The sequence below is a fragment of the Balaenoptera physalus genome (genome assembly GCF_965194825.1).
Source record: "Balaenoptera physalus genome assembly, chromosome: 5".
NCBI lineage: Eukaryota > Metazoa > Chordata > Mammalia > Artiodactyla > Balaenopteridae > Balaenoptera > Balaenoptera physalus.
This window is the reverse complement of record NC_138884.1, coordinates 97,624,136-97,640,163: the sequence shown is the minus strand read 5'-3', so window position 1 is coordinate 97,640,163 and position 16,028 is coordinate 97,624,136. Positions and strand designations below refer to the sequence as shown.

At 37.6% G+C, this 16,028-nt stretch overlaps 1 protein-coding gene and 1 pseudogene across 7 annotated transcripts in view; one reads left to right on the top strand and one right to left on the bottom strand.

Annotated features, from left to right (window-relative positions):
* Window positions 1-16,028, bottom strand: part of LOC309662122 (ras-related protein Rab-5A pseudogene) — a 226,389-nt pseudogene that overhangs the window by 98,017 nt on the left and 112,344 nt on the right. The window lies entirely within an intron of this gene.
* The window catches only part of TBC1D19 (TBC1 domain family member 19), a 161,348-nt gene that overhangs the window by 108,839 nt on the left and 36,481 nt on the right, over window positions 1-16,028 (top strand). For all 6 annotated transcript variants that reach the window (XM_082464561.1, XM_082464559.1, XM_082464564.1 and 3 more), the window contains one exon: window positions 12,951-13,035. In XM_082464561.1, the coding sequence (XP_082320687.1) occupies window positions 12,951-13,035 (85 nt within the window). The remainder of the gene's footprint in view (window positions 1-12,950; window positions 13,036-16,028) is intronic.

The window sequence follows — 16,028 nt, the reverse complement described above, 5'->3', positions numbered from 1 at the left end:
ATTATAATATCAACCAAAGGCCAATAATCATATGATTTATAGTGTGTTGACTATTCCACTTCAGTGTGTGGGTAGAAAAAGTGTAAATTTGACAATTTCATTCCCTTTGGTGACTGGGAAGAAGAGGATTATCAATTTTAAGTTACAACTACAAAGGCTTTTTGGTGGTAGTAAAAGGGATTTGCCAGGCAACAAATCTGCCTCATTTGATGAACAGGGTCAGTAAGGATATCATTTTAAATGAGAGTAGTAACAATTTCTCCAAATAGTGCCAGAATTGGCCCTTGAGGATATATTCATCTCTGTGTACCCCATAAACTTGGGAAACATAACTTATAAGTGAGTCTGACAAACAGAACCATTTATAAACAATGGATGCATTCTCTGAGAGAAAGCAGATTGATCATCAGTAAATATTTATTGATTCTTATATGTAAATGATACCACCTTTGATGGGCTTACATTCTAGCTAAGGAGGCAAAAATGTTTTGAAATTGTTTTAAAGTGTTTATGTAAAGCATTGGATATTAAATTAATTAATATCACAGATAGTAAGTACTATAAGAGTGTGCTTTAACCTTTATTTTCCATTTTTATCATATTTTAGTCCAAATTGTACTATTTTTAGATTTCACATAATTTTTTCAGTCATACATCTCCTGGCCTCTGCTGCTCTTAGTACTTTGTAAAGCTTTAATGTGGATCTTTATCCTTATAACATAAATAAAAGGATAATTATAACACCTAAGTTCTGTCTTTGGGAATTATGCAGAATTAAATTTTCCTCATGTGGATACTTTCCATGATCATACCTTTTAATAATTAATTTTACAATTAGTATGACTTATCAGAGAGAAGTTCATTTTAAGTAATAAAAATTATAATTGTATGTATTGAAAACAATATCATCAGAAATTGAGTTCTGATTTTTCAATGGGAAAAAAATTTTATCCCTATACGTGTGTTGTGCGTGCACACTTGTCTGTGTATGTATGTATGAGATAAGAAAGAAGAAAGGCTTTTCTTGTCACTAATTATAGGCTTTCCTTTGGCAGAGCTGCCTAGCAACACAACTGCTCTGTGGGAAAATTGTTGATTGTAATGGAGTGAACTTAATGTTTCTGGCATGCTCTGTGTCATAACCAATTTATTGGGTTTTGTGACTAGGCTACAAAATTAGACAGCACGTGGCATTGCTGTGTCCATATATAGATGAGAAAACCTCCAGTAATCCCTCCTGAAGGAAAATCTGGGCCTGTGCTACAAGGATACACAGGCACTCTTCTGAGTGACTCATGTTAGTTACCTAAATTTTATAAGCAACAACACTGAGCATTACAGAAATAATGTTTTGAGTAATAAGTCAACTTTTTTGTATTCCAAAGTTTAGTTTTTATTTTGCATGAAATTCTTAAAAATACTTCGTGTGCTGAAAGTTTTAAATTATGTCAGAGTTTTAAAATGTGTTCAAACAGAAGACAACCCTTATTCCATGGAAATATATTGGGTAGTTTGACAATATCATTTTCAGGTTCTAGTACTTAATAGCATCATGACAACCTATAAAAGTTAACTTATTGTTCAAAGTATATAAAATATTTATAGGGGAGAATTTTTATATAGTAAAGAGAAGACATGGGAATTAATCTTTCTGTTGGGTGACAAATTCTCTACCATACGCTTGGCTTATCTAGCATATGCTTAGTAGGAATACTGACATATTAGAATATGCCATAGTTATACATATTTTAATGCCATTGAATGGTGTTCAAGAAAGGCCCAGGTGCAATCAGATATCCTTTATTCATGTCAAATTATTGAGTGTCTGTTCTGATACAGGCACTGTGTAAGGTGCTGCATAAGATGTTTATTAAGCTCACATTTCAGTGAAAAATGAGGTAAAGGCAAATACATAGTTATAATTTGATAAATGCTCTGATAGACGTTTATGCAATGTTGCATGCAAATACAGTTAAAGGAGAAATAAATTCTGGGAGTAGTTCAGCTTAGCGGTGGCTTCAGAATAGAAATGTTATCTGAAATGTCTGGTTCTTTTTCCTTTAATTTAAAAATTTAAAATTTTTTTTATCGAAGTATGGTTGATATACAATAGTATATTATTTTCAGGTGTACAACATAGTGATTTGACATTTATATACATTACAAATTTATCACCGTGATAAGTCTAGTAACCATCTGTCACCATACAGAGTTATTCCAGTTCTTTTTGACTGTATTCCCTGCGCTGTACGTTATATCCTCATGACTTCTTTGTTTTATAACTGGAAGTTTGTACTTCTTAATCCTCTTCACCTATTTCGCTCAACCGCCCCACCCACCTCCCCTCTGGCTACCATCAATTTGTTCTCTGTATCTATGAATCTATTTCTGTTTTATTTTGTTTGTCTGTTTGTGGTTATTTTTTTTTACGATTCAACATATAAATGAAATCATGGTATTTGTCTTTCTCTGAGGAAATGTCTGGTTCTTAAAGGCAAGGAATTAGGAGACTGAGAAAAACAAAAATAAACATGAGCCATGTGCATATGGTGATTAGTGAGGAGAGATTAGCTTTTCATGGCAGTGAACAACTCTGGCGGTTCAGGCTAACCTTAATGAGCACTTGATATAGAGCAAGGTCTGTGTGAACAGAGAGAGAGAACAAATGTGAAAGACATGTCAATACCATGACCTATCATTATAATCACTTCCTCCTGAATACATGTTCAACTCCCTCACCCTTCTCCCAATTTCTAGTAGTAATTACCTGACAAAACCTTAATCTGGTTAAGTACAACTCTCCACCAATTCTGTGGCTGCAGTGTGCATTTGAAAGTGGCTGGAGAAAATCATGCAACCATGATAACTGGTTTGATTTAAATTCATGACCTTTAACCTCAAGAGAGTCCTTACTTCTGCTCGGCATTTCTGCTTCATTTCCCTACTCCAGTCATTCATCCATTCTCCTAGAGGACTTCTCATACCTCCTCTCTCTTCAGATCTCCACTTCTTCTCTCTCAGGTAATGACTTTGAGTCCTGTTTCTGAAAAAAATAGAAGTTCTGAGAACCACCCTCCACCACACGTATTCCACCTACCTGCCTCTGCACCCATATATTCAGCTTTCCCTTCCTCTCATTATGGATAAACTGCCCGGGCTTTTATTTATAACAAAACCAATGCCTGCATTTGGACACTGAAACTCATCGTCCCTCGGTACTCAAAGGCAGTGCAATTGTTAGTTTTTCCATCGTCAATTTTACCATTTCTATTGGATCACTCCTCTTAGTATACAAATGCGTGGTTATTTCTCTCAATCTGAAAAACAAAGCAAAATAAAGTGAAACAAAAATTTTCCTTATCCCTTCCAGCTACTGCCCCATTCCCCTGTTCCCTTATTTGGCAAAACTTCTTTTTAAAAAATCTGCAGGTATTGTTTCTAAGTCCTATCCTCCTATTCTCTCTTGAACCTTCCTTAATCAGTCTTTTTTTGCCCAGCTGTCCTACTGAAGATCACGAGTGATTTCATATTGCTGAATCCAATGGTCATTTCTCAGTTTTCACCTTACTTTATCTGTTTGGTCACTCAATCATGCCTTCTCTTTGATTCTGTTTCTTCAGTTGGCTTCTAGGATATCATGCTTTCTGGTTCCCTTCTATCTTACTGTCTGGCATTCTCATTCACCTTAGCTGATTTCTCTTCATCTCCCTGTCATACCCTGGAGTACGCCAAGGATAAGTCCTTGGACCTCTTTTTTCCCCCCATCTTTGCCATTGGTGATCTCATATATTCTCCTAAGTTTAAGTACCATCTGTACACTGACAACTTCCAAATTTATATTTATCTTTAATTTATATTTGTCTTTTTGGGCTTTCTGGACCTCTCCCTTCAACCTTAGGCTTATTTATCTGGTCCCAGTGACCTGTTCCAAAATCTTATTATCCCAGGCTTATTTCCTGACCACTTTTAGGTTCCTAATTAAAATACACATCAAACTTCTCCCAATATATATATACATGTGAGTATGCGTTATCCCTCTTGTCTGCATTATTTTTCTCTGTAGCACTTACCACCATATAACATACAATATATTTTGCTTCTTTCCCTCTGTCTTCCTTCACAAAAACATAAACACTATGAGGACAGGGATTTGTTGTTGTTGTTGTTGCTTCATTCCTGGCTGTATTCTCAGTCTTTAGAACAGTGCCTGCCACATAGTAGGAGTAAATACTTGTAGGTAGGTAACTAGGTAGGAAGGAAGGAAGAGAGGGAGGGAGGGAGGCAAGGATGGAGGGAGGGAGGAGGAAGGAGAAAGGAGAAGGGAGGGAGGGAGGGAGGGAAGGAGGGAGGGAGGGAGGGAGGGAAGGAGGGAGGGAGAGAAAGAGGAAGAAGGAAGAAACTATCGGAGGTAGAATCAGGAGGATTTTGGTAATTGGCTAAATATGCAGGTTGAGAGAGAAGGAAGAATCAAGAGTGACTTGAGTTTTCAGGCTTTGGATAGTTATAAGCATGGTGATAACAAGAGTTAAGATTAGAAAAGCAGGAAGGATGTGTAAGGTTGGAAGTCAGGGGGATGGAGCAGAGAAAGATTTTTAAAGTATATTTTTCTCCATAAGAAGGTAACAAGAAGATGAGAGCCCATGCCCAAGCAAGAAGCTAGACCAGAAAAAGTCTTTGTTTTTTATTTTTCTCCCTGTATTCTCTAATGATTGTAAGTGAGATTATCAGCACTATCTGTGTCATTTATTTATGGAGTGCTTATTAGGTGCCCAGGTCTGCTCTAGACACTTTACGTACTTTACAGCTAATTCTTACAACACCCTGTAAGGTAGCTTTATTTCTGTTTTACAGATGAAGAAGCAGAGGCTCAGAGCCCAAACTCATACAGCTACCAGGACCCAGGCTAGGTCCACTCAGTTTCAAAGCCCTGTAAGCCACATTGCTCTTTGATTTATGAAAATTTAAGTCAGGGCAGAGTGCTTCAAAAAGTGATTCGTGAAATTTTATCGTTCAAAAATTCTCCAGATTAGTTTGGATAGAAATGCAAGAGCACCACAAATTTTAAAATTGTGTAATAGTTGTAAGTTAAAGTGATTGCCCAATTGATACACATTGTTTCTTAATTGCTTTTTATTACATAAATAACTTATTTCTCAAAAACATTCATTATAAACATATTTTCAAAAGACTAAAGAAAGCTATAGGCCCATGTAAATCTTTTACAGCTGTACGTAGAAACGTTAGGTGTAATTCTGCTATATAAACTGTAGTTCAGACTTACACATCCAACTTGTGCTTCCACTTACAGCTTTTCAAAATAAAATAAATCATTACTATATATACCCTCATCCTCATAAAGTTCAATTTTTACTTAATCAGTGAGTAATCAAAGTTAAATTTTCTAGTTAATTTGATTGAGACTGTCATCTTCATATAGTCACATTTCTAGCAAATTTACAGTTGAACTATCACTTCATTACAGATACAAAATTGGAATCTCAGAAGTTAAAACAACAACTCAGGTTAGAACAGGAGTTGGTAGCTCGTTGCTTGCATGCTAGGGTTGCACATCAGTACATAATGTGTAACATCCCACCTCTGGCTTATCACACTATAGTCACCAAGGTTCTCTCAAGAACAGTCTCAGATATCTTGTCTGCTCTAAGGCAATAAGGACTTGAGAGGTATATATTTAAGCACAGAGCTTCTCCTAACATTACTATGTTCCCACCAGTTTCTAAGGGAAAGTTGATACAAACATTTTTTTAGGAATTGTTTTCCCTCTAGGCAATGGTAGAAGGATATTTGTAAGTATACTTTTCTTTTGCATTATTTTACTTTAATTGTATTAGCTTATTAGTAGCTGTATTAGTTTGTTATTATTATATTAATTGTATAACTTTTTTAGTTATATTAATTGTATTAGCTTATTATTGCTGCTATAACAAATTAACAAATTTAGTGGCTTAAAACGAAACAAGTGTATTCTCCTACAGTTCTGTCTGAAGATCGGGAAGTCTTTTGAAATGGGCTTTAGTGGGCTAAAATCAAGCTCTTGTCAGGGCTGTCTGTGTTCCTTCTGGAGGCTCTGGAGAAGAGTACATTCCCTTGCCTTTTCCATCTTGTTGGGTACATCTGCATTCCTTGGCTCATGATCCCTTTCTCCATCTTCAAAGCCAGCAGACAGCATCTTCAAATCTCTCTTTTTCTGACTATGCTGCCTCTCTTTTTCATTTATGAGGATTCTTGTGATTACACTGGGCCTAATGAGATAATCTAAAACAATCTGATTATCTAAAGACCTTCAGTTTAATCACATCTGCAAAATTCCTTTTGTCATGTAAGTTAGCATGTCCACAGGTTGCAGGGATTAAGGTGTAGGTATCCTTGGAGGCCACAGTGGTACTGGAAGGTTTGACAAGAGAAGAGACTAATATTATTTACTGGTTTGATAACATTTCATGGATTTAGAATTTTTTAGAACCTAATGATTTACTAAATTATTGGCAAATATTTATCACATTTATAGGTCTAAAAATAAAAATGATTATGATAATTTCACAATATATACAAATATTGAATCATTATGTTGTATACCTGAAGCTAATATAATGTTATATGTCAATTACATCTCAATAAAAAAACTATATGATTATGTCAGTAGATGCCCCAAACATATTTAATAACATTTTTTAAAATTGTGGTAAAAAAAACGCTTTATAAAATTTACTATTTTAACCATTTCTAAGTGTACAATTCAGCAGTGTTAAGTATATTCACATTTTTATGAAACCTAACATCCTTTTTTTTGTACTAACTCTTTACACACTAGAATGGAAGGGTATTTTCTTGACTTATGAATAATATTTTTGTGAAACCAACATTTGCCATCTTAATGTAAGTTAATGTTATTTAATGTTGAAATATTAGAGATGTTCCCACTAAAGCAAGGAAAGAACATGAGTCATTTTGGAATTTCTAGCCAATGAATAAGATAAGAAAAATAAAGTGATAGATACCAGAAAGGATACAAAATTATTATCAAATATAGAAATTCAAAAGAATTAACTGAAAACCATTAGAACTATAATTCAATTAAATGCCTGTTTATGAAATAAAATATTGAAATCATTTACTCTTTTCAATATGAGAAGTAATCATTTGGAATATATAATGGAAAATAAAGAGCCAGGCAACATAAGTCCTTTATTCCTGAAGAGGGATCTGGGTGGCACATCCCAGTGACCACTACATACTGCTACCATCTTAGTCCCAGCCACTGTCAATGGTCTTCTATAGGGCCTCCCTGCTTCTGCCCTTGTCCCCCATGGCCAATTCTCTTCACAGTGGCTAGAGTGATCCTTGTAAAATAAATTAGGTCATTTCACGCCTCTGCTGAAAACCCCGCAGTGGATCTCCATTTCATTTCCAATAAAAGCCAATATCCTGACAATGGCCCACAATGCCTTGCATAATTTGGCCTCTTTTTACCTCTCTCATATATCTCTTTCTACTCATCTGCTCCCGCCACACTTGTCTCCATGCTGTTACTACAGTACATCAGGCATACTCCTGCCTTAGCACCTTTGCAGTTATTGGTTCTTCTGCCTGGTGTGCCCTTCCTCCAGATATCTATGTTAACTTCCTCAAGTTCTTTCAAGTCTTTGATCAGATGTTACCTTCTCAATGAAGCCCACCCTGACCATCCTCTTTAAAATGGCAATCACCCTTCCCCATTTCGCCTTTGCTTTTTTCCCAATAGCACTTCCCACCTAATACATTATATGATGTAAGTATTTATAATGTTTGCTATTTATTACCCCCCACCATAATTAAGCTCCACAAGAGAGGTTTTTTATTTATTTGTTTGTCTGTTTCCTTTGTTGTATCCCAAGCACCAAGCAGCTGTAACAGTACCTGGTACATAGTAGAAACAAAAAGAAAGAATTAGTATACTGATTAAAATAAAAGTCTGAGGAAGTTATCCAGAATGGAGCATAGAGGGATGAAAGTAATTAAGAGATATGGCAGGTTGAATAAGTGTCGGTCAATCTTACATCTACAGGAATCAGGTAGAAGTGAATAGAGAATGTGAGAGAGGCATCATTCAAAAAGATAGTGTCTGAGAATTTTCCAGAAATGAGGATAAACAAAATTTCAAGGTGAAGAAACATGATAATCTTAAACCATAGAAATAAAAACAAACCCAAAATTAAATATACTGGTGGGGGCGAGGAACTACAGAATATAGAATAAAATTTAATAGTAGTAGTGGTAGTAGTAATTGCAGCTAACATTGTAATAATACCATGTGCTAGGCACTGCTTTATGCACTTTATGTATATTAATTAATCCCCACAATAGACTTTAATGTAGGTATTATTATTGTGTGCAGAGAGGAAACTGAGACACCAAGAAGTCCAGGAACTTTCCCAGTGTCACACAACTAGTACATGGTAGGGCTAGAATTTGAATTCCAGCAGTCTAGTTTCAAAATAAATTCCAGATGGGTTAATGATTTTACCACAAAATGAATCTATCAAAAATGCTAGACAAAATTTCCTGTTTTAGTCAGGATGCACTAGATTATACTGTGGCAACATGTAAATCCAAAATCTCAGTGGCTTAAAACAGCAAAGGTTTATCTCCTGCTCATGGTTATGTCCATCCCAGATAGGATGGGGATGTAGCTCTGTGTCATCCTCACTCCAGGACCCAGGCTGATGTCATACCCACTATCTGGAACACCGGTGGTTTCCATGCAGGGGGAAAGAGGGGACCTGGTTAACTACTCTGGTTCTTGAAGCTTCTGTTCAGAAACTTTCAAGTGACATGTATCTCTTTCATTGAGTAAAGAGCAAATCACATGACCACACCTAACACCAAAGTGGCCAGAAAAGATAAGCTAACATATGTTCCCAAAGGGGAAGAACCAGAAATATTTGATGAAAAACAACAATGGCTTTCATAATTTAGGTGAATATATAGAGAACATTATAAATGTGGGAAGGGACTTTCTAAGCATGAAAGTATTGGTAGATTTGAGCATATAAAAATTTAAAATATCTCTGTGTCAAAAATAATTAACAAATTATTGAGCAAAGCCATTTATAATATATAATTAGACCAAAGTTTAGCATCCTTAATATATAAAAATTTAAACAAATCAATAATTTAAAAAATATTAATTTTAAAATGTACTAAGATGATAAACTGGAAAATAACAAAAGAAATGCAAATGGAAAGGTGTTCAATCTCATTAGTAATTAAAGCACTATGCCATTTTTTACCTATAAGATGATAATAAACCACTTTGATGAGAATAAGAGAAAATGTGCACTATCCTACGGCTGTCTATGTTAAAAACTAAAACAAAACCTTTCTGGAGGTTGAACTATCACTTCATTACAGATACAAAATTGGATCATGTATCAAAATTGGCAACATGTATCAAAAGTTTTACATTTAAAATACCCATCACTTTGACCAGACAGCTAGTCCAGTTTTTTTTTTTAATTAATTAATTAATTAATTTATTTATTTATTTATGGCTGTGTTCGGTCTTCGTTTCTGTGCGAGGGCCTTCTCCAGTTGCGGCAAGCGGGGGCCACTCTTCATCGCGGTGCGCAGGCCTCTCACTATCGCGGCCCCTCCTGTTGGGGAGCACAGGCTCCAGACGCGCAGGCTCAGTAATTGTGGCTCACGGGCCCAGCCGCTCCGCGGCATGTGGGATCTTCCCAGACCAGGGCTCGAACCCATGTCCCCTGCACTGGCAGGCAGACCCTCAACCACAGCACCACCAGGGAAGCCCGCTAGTCCAGTTTTAAGAATTTAAATAAAGGTGTACATAAATATTTAGCTGTAAGGAAGTTCACTGCAACATTGTTTATAGCTGGGGAAAAGTGGAAATAATTAAATGTTCAACAATAAAAGACAGGTTAAATAAACTATTGTTCATCTGTATAGTGGATTATTCTGCAGCATTAAAAAATGTGGGTATAAAATACTTATTTTATAATATTTTTTTTACAGATTTATTTACTTTATTTATTTTTAAAATTTTGGCTGTGTTGGGTCTTTGTTGCTACGCATGGGCTTTCTCTAGTTGCGGCGAGCGGGGGCTACACTTCGTTGCGGTGTGCGGGCTTCTCATTGCAGTGGCTTCTCTTGTTGTGGAGCACAAGGCATGCGGTCTTCAGTAGTTGTGTCACGTGGGCTCAGTAGTTGTGGCTCATGGGCTCTAGAGCACAGGCTCAGTAGTTGTGGCACATGGGGTTAGTTGCTCCATAGCATGTGGGATCTTCCTGGACCAGGGATCGAACCTGTGTCCCCTGCATTGGCAGGTGGATTCTTAACCACTGTGCCACCAAGGAAATCCCATATTTTATAATACTGAGAGAAAGTAGAGTAAAGAACAGTATGCATAATCCTATTTTGTTGGAAAAATTTATGTATGTATGTATAAGAACAGCCCGGAAGGATATACATCAAAATATTAACACTGGTGGGATTGTGGGTGTTCTTTCTCCATTTTTTAATTATCTCTATTTCTAATTTTTTTTCTAATTTTTATCATAAACATGTATTGCTTGCATAGTCTTTTAAAATATAAAAATAAATCAGAGCAATGGTTGGTACGCATCTCACCGCTGCGCCTGACTGATGCCCAGTCTCCATATCTATCCTGTTTCTAAAGCTGGGCCCCTTTCTTGTGTCTTGAACTCATGGTTCCCTCTCCATTCACTCCTGCTGCTAGTCCAGCCCTGATTTTGTTCCCCAGTTCTGTTAACTGGGCTTCTGCCTTTTTCTGTTATTCCTGAATTCTTTTCTCAGTAACATCTTTTGAATCCCAGGACTTCTAATACCAGGACCTAGATTTCCTGTCACTAATCACCTTCCTGGGGATTGGTTCCCTGCCTCCAGGCTGGTATCAACAATCCAGTTCCTCCTACTGGACATCTTTGATTTTGACTTTCTGCCCTACCTATTTTCCTCTCCAGGTAGAGTTGCCATATCTACCTGCTGGTCAGGACAACCAGCTTCTAACCTGTGTTGGGCTGCCACTTGTTCTACTGCTGCTAATCCCTTCTAGATACCATGAGTTGCCTTCCCTCCCACCCTGACATGCCCACTGCCAGCTGCTGCATCCCAGCAATGAGGCTGGTTCCAGTTTCCTGCACTTTTCAAACTGCTCTGTGCCATCGTAGTTACCTAGGTTCCCCCCTCTACATTTCTTATCTTACTAAATTTCTTCAAGTTGGTTCTTTTTTCCAGATTAAAAATACACTAAAAGAATCAACTGGTCAACATCACTAATCATTAGAGAAATGCAAATCAAAACTACAGTGAGGTATCACCTCACACCAGTCAGAATGGCCATCATCAAAAAATCTACAAACAATAAATGCTGGAGAGGGTGTGGAGAAAAGGGAAACCTCTTGCACTGTTGATGGGATGTAAATTGATACAGCCACTATGGAGAACAGTAGGCAGGTTCCTTAAAAATCTAAAAATAGAACTACCATATGACCCAGCAATCCCACTACTGGACATATACCCTGAGAAAACCATAATTCAAAAAGAGTCATGTACCACAATGTTCAATGCAGCTCTATTTACAATAGCCAGGACATGGAAGCAACCTAAGTGTCCATCGACAGATGAATGGATAAAGAAGATGTGGCACATATATACAATGGAATATTACTCAACCATAAAAAGAAACGAAATTGAGTTATTTGTAGTGAGGTGGATGGACCTAGAGTCTGTCATAGAGAGTGAAGTAAGTCAGAAAGAGAAAAACAAATACCATATGCTAACATATATATGGAATCTAAAAAAAATGGTAATGAAGAACCTAGGGGCAGGACAGGAATAAAGACACAGACATAGAGAATGGACTTGAGGACATGGGGCGGGGGAAGGGGAAACTGGGACGAAGTGAGAGAGTGGCATGGACTTACATATACTACCAAATGTAAAATAGATAGCTAGTGGGAAGCAGCTGCATAGCACAGGGAGATCAGCTCAGTGCTTTGTGACCACCTAGAGGGGTGGGATAGGGAGGGAGACGCAAGAGGGAAGAGATATGGGAACATATGTATATGTATAACTGATTCACTTTGTTATAAAGCAGAAATTAACACACCATTGTAAAGCAATTATACTCCAATAAAGATGTTAAAAAAAAAAAAGAAGAAACTGGTCGTTAGTAACTTGCATTTTCTGCTGTTGTTTAAGGTTTAGGTGACTAACAGTGAGAAATCTTTGGATGAACTTTGCCCATCGCACTTGGTATCTACTGTAACACTTACCATAGGTGTACCAATAGAGGGCACTCTTCCCATTGAGAGGCACAGTACTGAACTTGAAAGATTCTACCTCAGTGCCTCTCAAGCAGAAGTAGCAATGAATTACCTGTTATAAAACAGTGCTTACATATATATGGAATTCAAAAACAAAAAAAAATGGTTCTGAAGAACCTAGGGGCAGGACAGGAATAAAGACACAGACGTAGAGAATGGACTTGACATGGGGAGGGGGAAGGGTAAGCTGGAACGAAGTGATAGAGTGGCATGGACATATATACACTACCAAATGTAAAACAGATAGCTAGTGGGAAGCAACTGCATAGCACTAGGAGATCAGCTCTGTGCTTTGTAACCATCCAGAGGGGTGGGACAGGGAGGGGTGGGATAGGGAGGGTGGGAGGGAGACGCAAGAGGGAAGGGATATGGGGATATATGTATATGTATAGCTGATTCACTTTGTTATACAGCAGAAACTAACACAACATTGTAAAGCAGTTATACTTCAATAAAGATGTTTAAAAAAAATAAAATAAAAACTACACAAGTTAACACAACATTGTAATTCAACCATATTTCAATAAAAAATAAATTAAAGGAAAAAAACCAGTGCTTAATTGTTTTCTCCAATGTTGTACCCAGGTATTACTTTGTTTCTCCCGAGATACATCTGTGTTGGGTCACTTTGCATACAGCAGTGCTTCACCACCGAAATCATACATAAGAGGTAAAATTTTAGTATATAAAGGAGGTATTCTTTAACACTTACATAATCATGCCAAGACTGCTTATTTTATAGCATATATTAGTTGTCAAAATTTTTGTTTTAAATTATTTAATAAGATGTCTCTCAGGTTATTTTAACCATCTTTCACTCCCACTTAAATCAGTGCCCAAGCCACTTATCGCAGATCACAGGAAAGTGGTTCCCAAAAACAGCATTTAAAATTACTTCTTTATTTTTCCTGTTTGCTCTCTCCTCTGTTGCTGTTTTTGCCATATCTGTTGACTTTTTTTTTTTTTTTTAAACTTTGGGTTTATTTATTTATTTATGGCTGTGTTGGGTCTTCGTTTCTGTGCGAGGGCTTTCTCTAGTTGCGGCAAGTGGGGGCCATTCTTCATCGCGGTGCACAGGTCTCTCATTATCGCGGCCTTGTTGCGGAGTACAGGCTCCAGACGCACAGGCTCAGTAATTGTGGCTCACAGGCCTAGTTGCTCCGCGGCATGTGGGATCTTCCCAGACCAGGGCTCGAACCTGTGTCCCCTGCATTGGCAGGCAGATTCTCAACCACTGCGCCACCAGGGAAGCCCTGTTGACTTTTATTTACCCTTCTAACTATGAGTTTATCAGTTGAATTTGCTTTTTCTTTTTTTTTTTTTTTTTGCTTTCTTTATTACTTCTCTCAAAATGTTACACCATACTTAAAGTTTGATATAATTTATATGCTATTAGCTTTCTTAATTCTATTTTAGTGCTTTCTTCTCTTTATCACTAGCTGCCTACAAGATAATGCTATTTCAGTATCCTGCTGTCACCTGGCAATTGAACTAATTTCAGCTGGAAGCCTTTCCCCGATTTCTCCTTTTTATTAAGTAGTGAACACCCAGCACTGAAAGCTTATAAGCCTATTGTGTATGGTCACTCTGCTGTTCCCATAAAGAAAGATGCTGTTTGTCCTGTATCTCCTAAGTCCAACTGTCTGCCTGATTACTACAACCCCTGCCCTAAGACAGGCCCACATTCCCAGTGCTGGGATCAGGCTCCCCCCACCTGGGGACTCTCTTGGTTACATTGCTTCTATACTGAGTTGATAGAGACATTTGGTTTACTTGTTTGTTTCTTTCACATCATCTGCTGAAAAACTGATTATAGAACTTATCTAATGGACTTACCTCTAAATTCAGCCAAATTTTAATTCAGCCCTCCATCAGTTGATCCTGTCTTAACCTAGCTAACTTTGATTCTCTGTTTATTCCACATTACCCCATTTTCATTCTAAGCCTCTATATATTCCCTAAACATGGAAGGATTCCCACTCCTCCACCTCCAAAATCATAGGTTCTTGAAGAACTAGCCTATATCTCACAGTATCAGAAAAACTCAGATTATTTCCTTCTATGTAGGGAAAAACCCAATTCTTTCCTACTGTGTTTTGCTCCTGTGTTTTTAATTTACTACTCACACAAAGCACTTCACTTCTGACACTTTTGGTCGCACATATGTGGGAACCAATAACCACAATAACAAGCTAGTCTTGACACCACCTGGGTATGCTACAGTTTAACTCAATTCTAACACTGTCTACCTAGAGATGCTGTCAGATCCCACAGGTTAAGGACTCAGTTCTCACATACATACACACACATACACACACACACAGACACACACACTTCAGACACCAGTCACAAGTTTAGGTTATCACCTGTTCTGACCAACTGGCTTTAGATTGGAAGTTCCAACAACCCTCTCCTTGGGTTTGACTGATTTATTAGAGAGGCCCACAGAACTCAGGGAAACACGTACTTACATTTACCAGTTTGTTAAAGGATATGATAAAGAATACAAATGAACAACCAGATGAAGAGATACATAGGGCTACGTCTGGGAGGATCACAAGCATAGAAGCTTCTGTCCCCATGGAGTTGGAGTGCGTCTTCTTCCCAGTGTTGATGTGTTTGCGCACCTAGAAGCTCTTCAAACCCCCTACTTTTGGCGTTTTATGGAGTCTTCCTCACAGAGGCATGATCAATTATTAAACTCCATTTCCAGTCCCTCTGGAGTATGAGGGGGTGGGGCTTCTAATCAAGGCTTGGTCTTTCTGGTGACCAGCGCCCATTCAGAAGCCCACTCAGAGTCACCCCAATAGGATAAAAGATGCTCCTAATGCTCTTATCATTTAGGAATTTGCATGGGTTTCAGAAGCCTTGTGTCAGGGACAGCATCAAAGACAAATATTAGAATAAGAGATGCTCCTAATGCTCTTATCAGTTAGGAAAGTACAAGGGTTTCAGGAGCTCTGTGCCAGCAACCAGGGGTAGAGACCAATACACATTTTCCATTGTCTCACACTCACCAAGTCCACCAACCCATCATCAATTTCCCTCTCCTCTAAACCTCTAAAGCACTTAAAGCCTGTGCCAGAAAATTTAGCAAACGTATCTTAATGTTTCCTGTTGTAGTCTGGATTATAAGCCACATGGTTCAGACACCATATCTTATATCTACTCTGTTCGCCTCTCAGCACCTAGCCCAGTATTGAGTACCCAGCAGGTATTCTCTATCATCCATCCGTCTACCTACCTACCCATCTATCATTTCATTCTCTTCTTACTCACAAGATCAATCCTTGTTGTCTCCACCCTAACCTAAACTGCTCATGCAGTTCTTCATTTCCTCTCTCCCACCATGCCCAACCAAAAAAAATTTTTTAATTAAAAATCTTACCTTAGAGCCAAGTGCAAAAATGCATGTGACTTTTCAGTAGACTCAACAGTGTTAGAAAAACTGTCCAGATAAGAGCTACCTACTTTTTCCCACCTCAGTAGAAGGTGGGAAAAAACTCAGACCTTTAAAAGTTTTGAGGAAAAACTTTTTAAAACTCACTTAAACATTTAATTATGGTGAATATACTTTAATTTTCTGAGATAATCCTGATTTCAAATATTTAGCCTCATTCTCAGACCATATCAATTGTTTAGGAATTCAGAAAATATTACCAC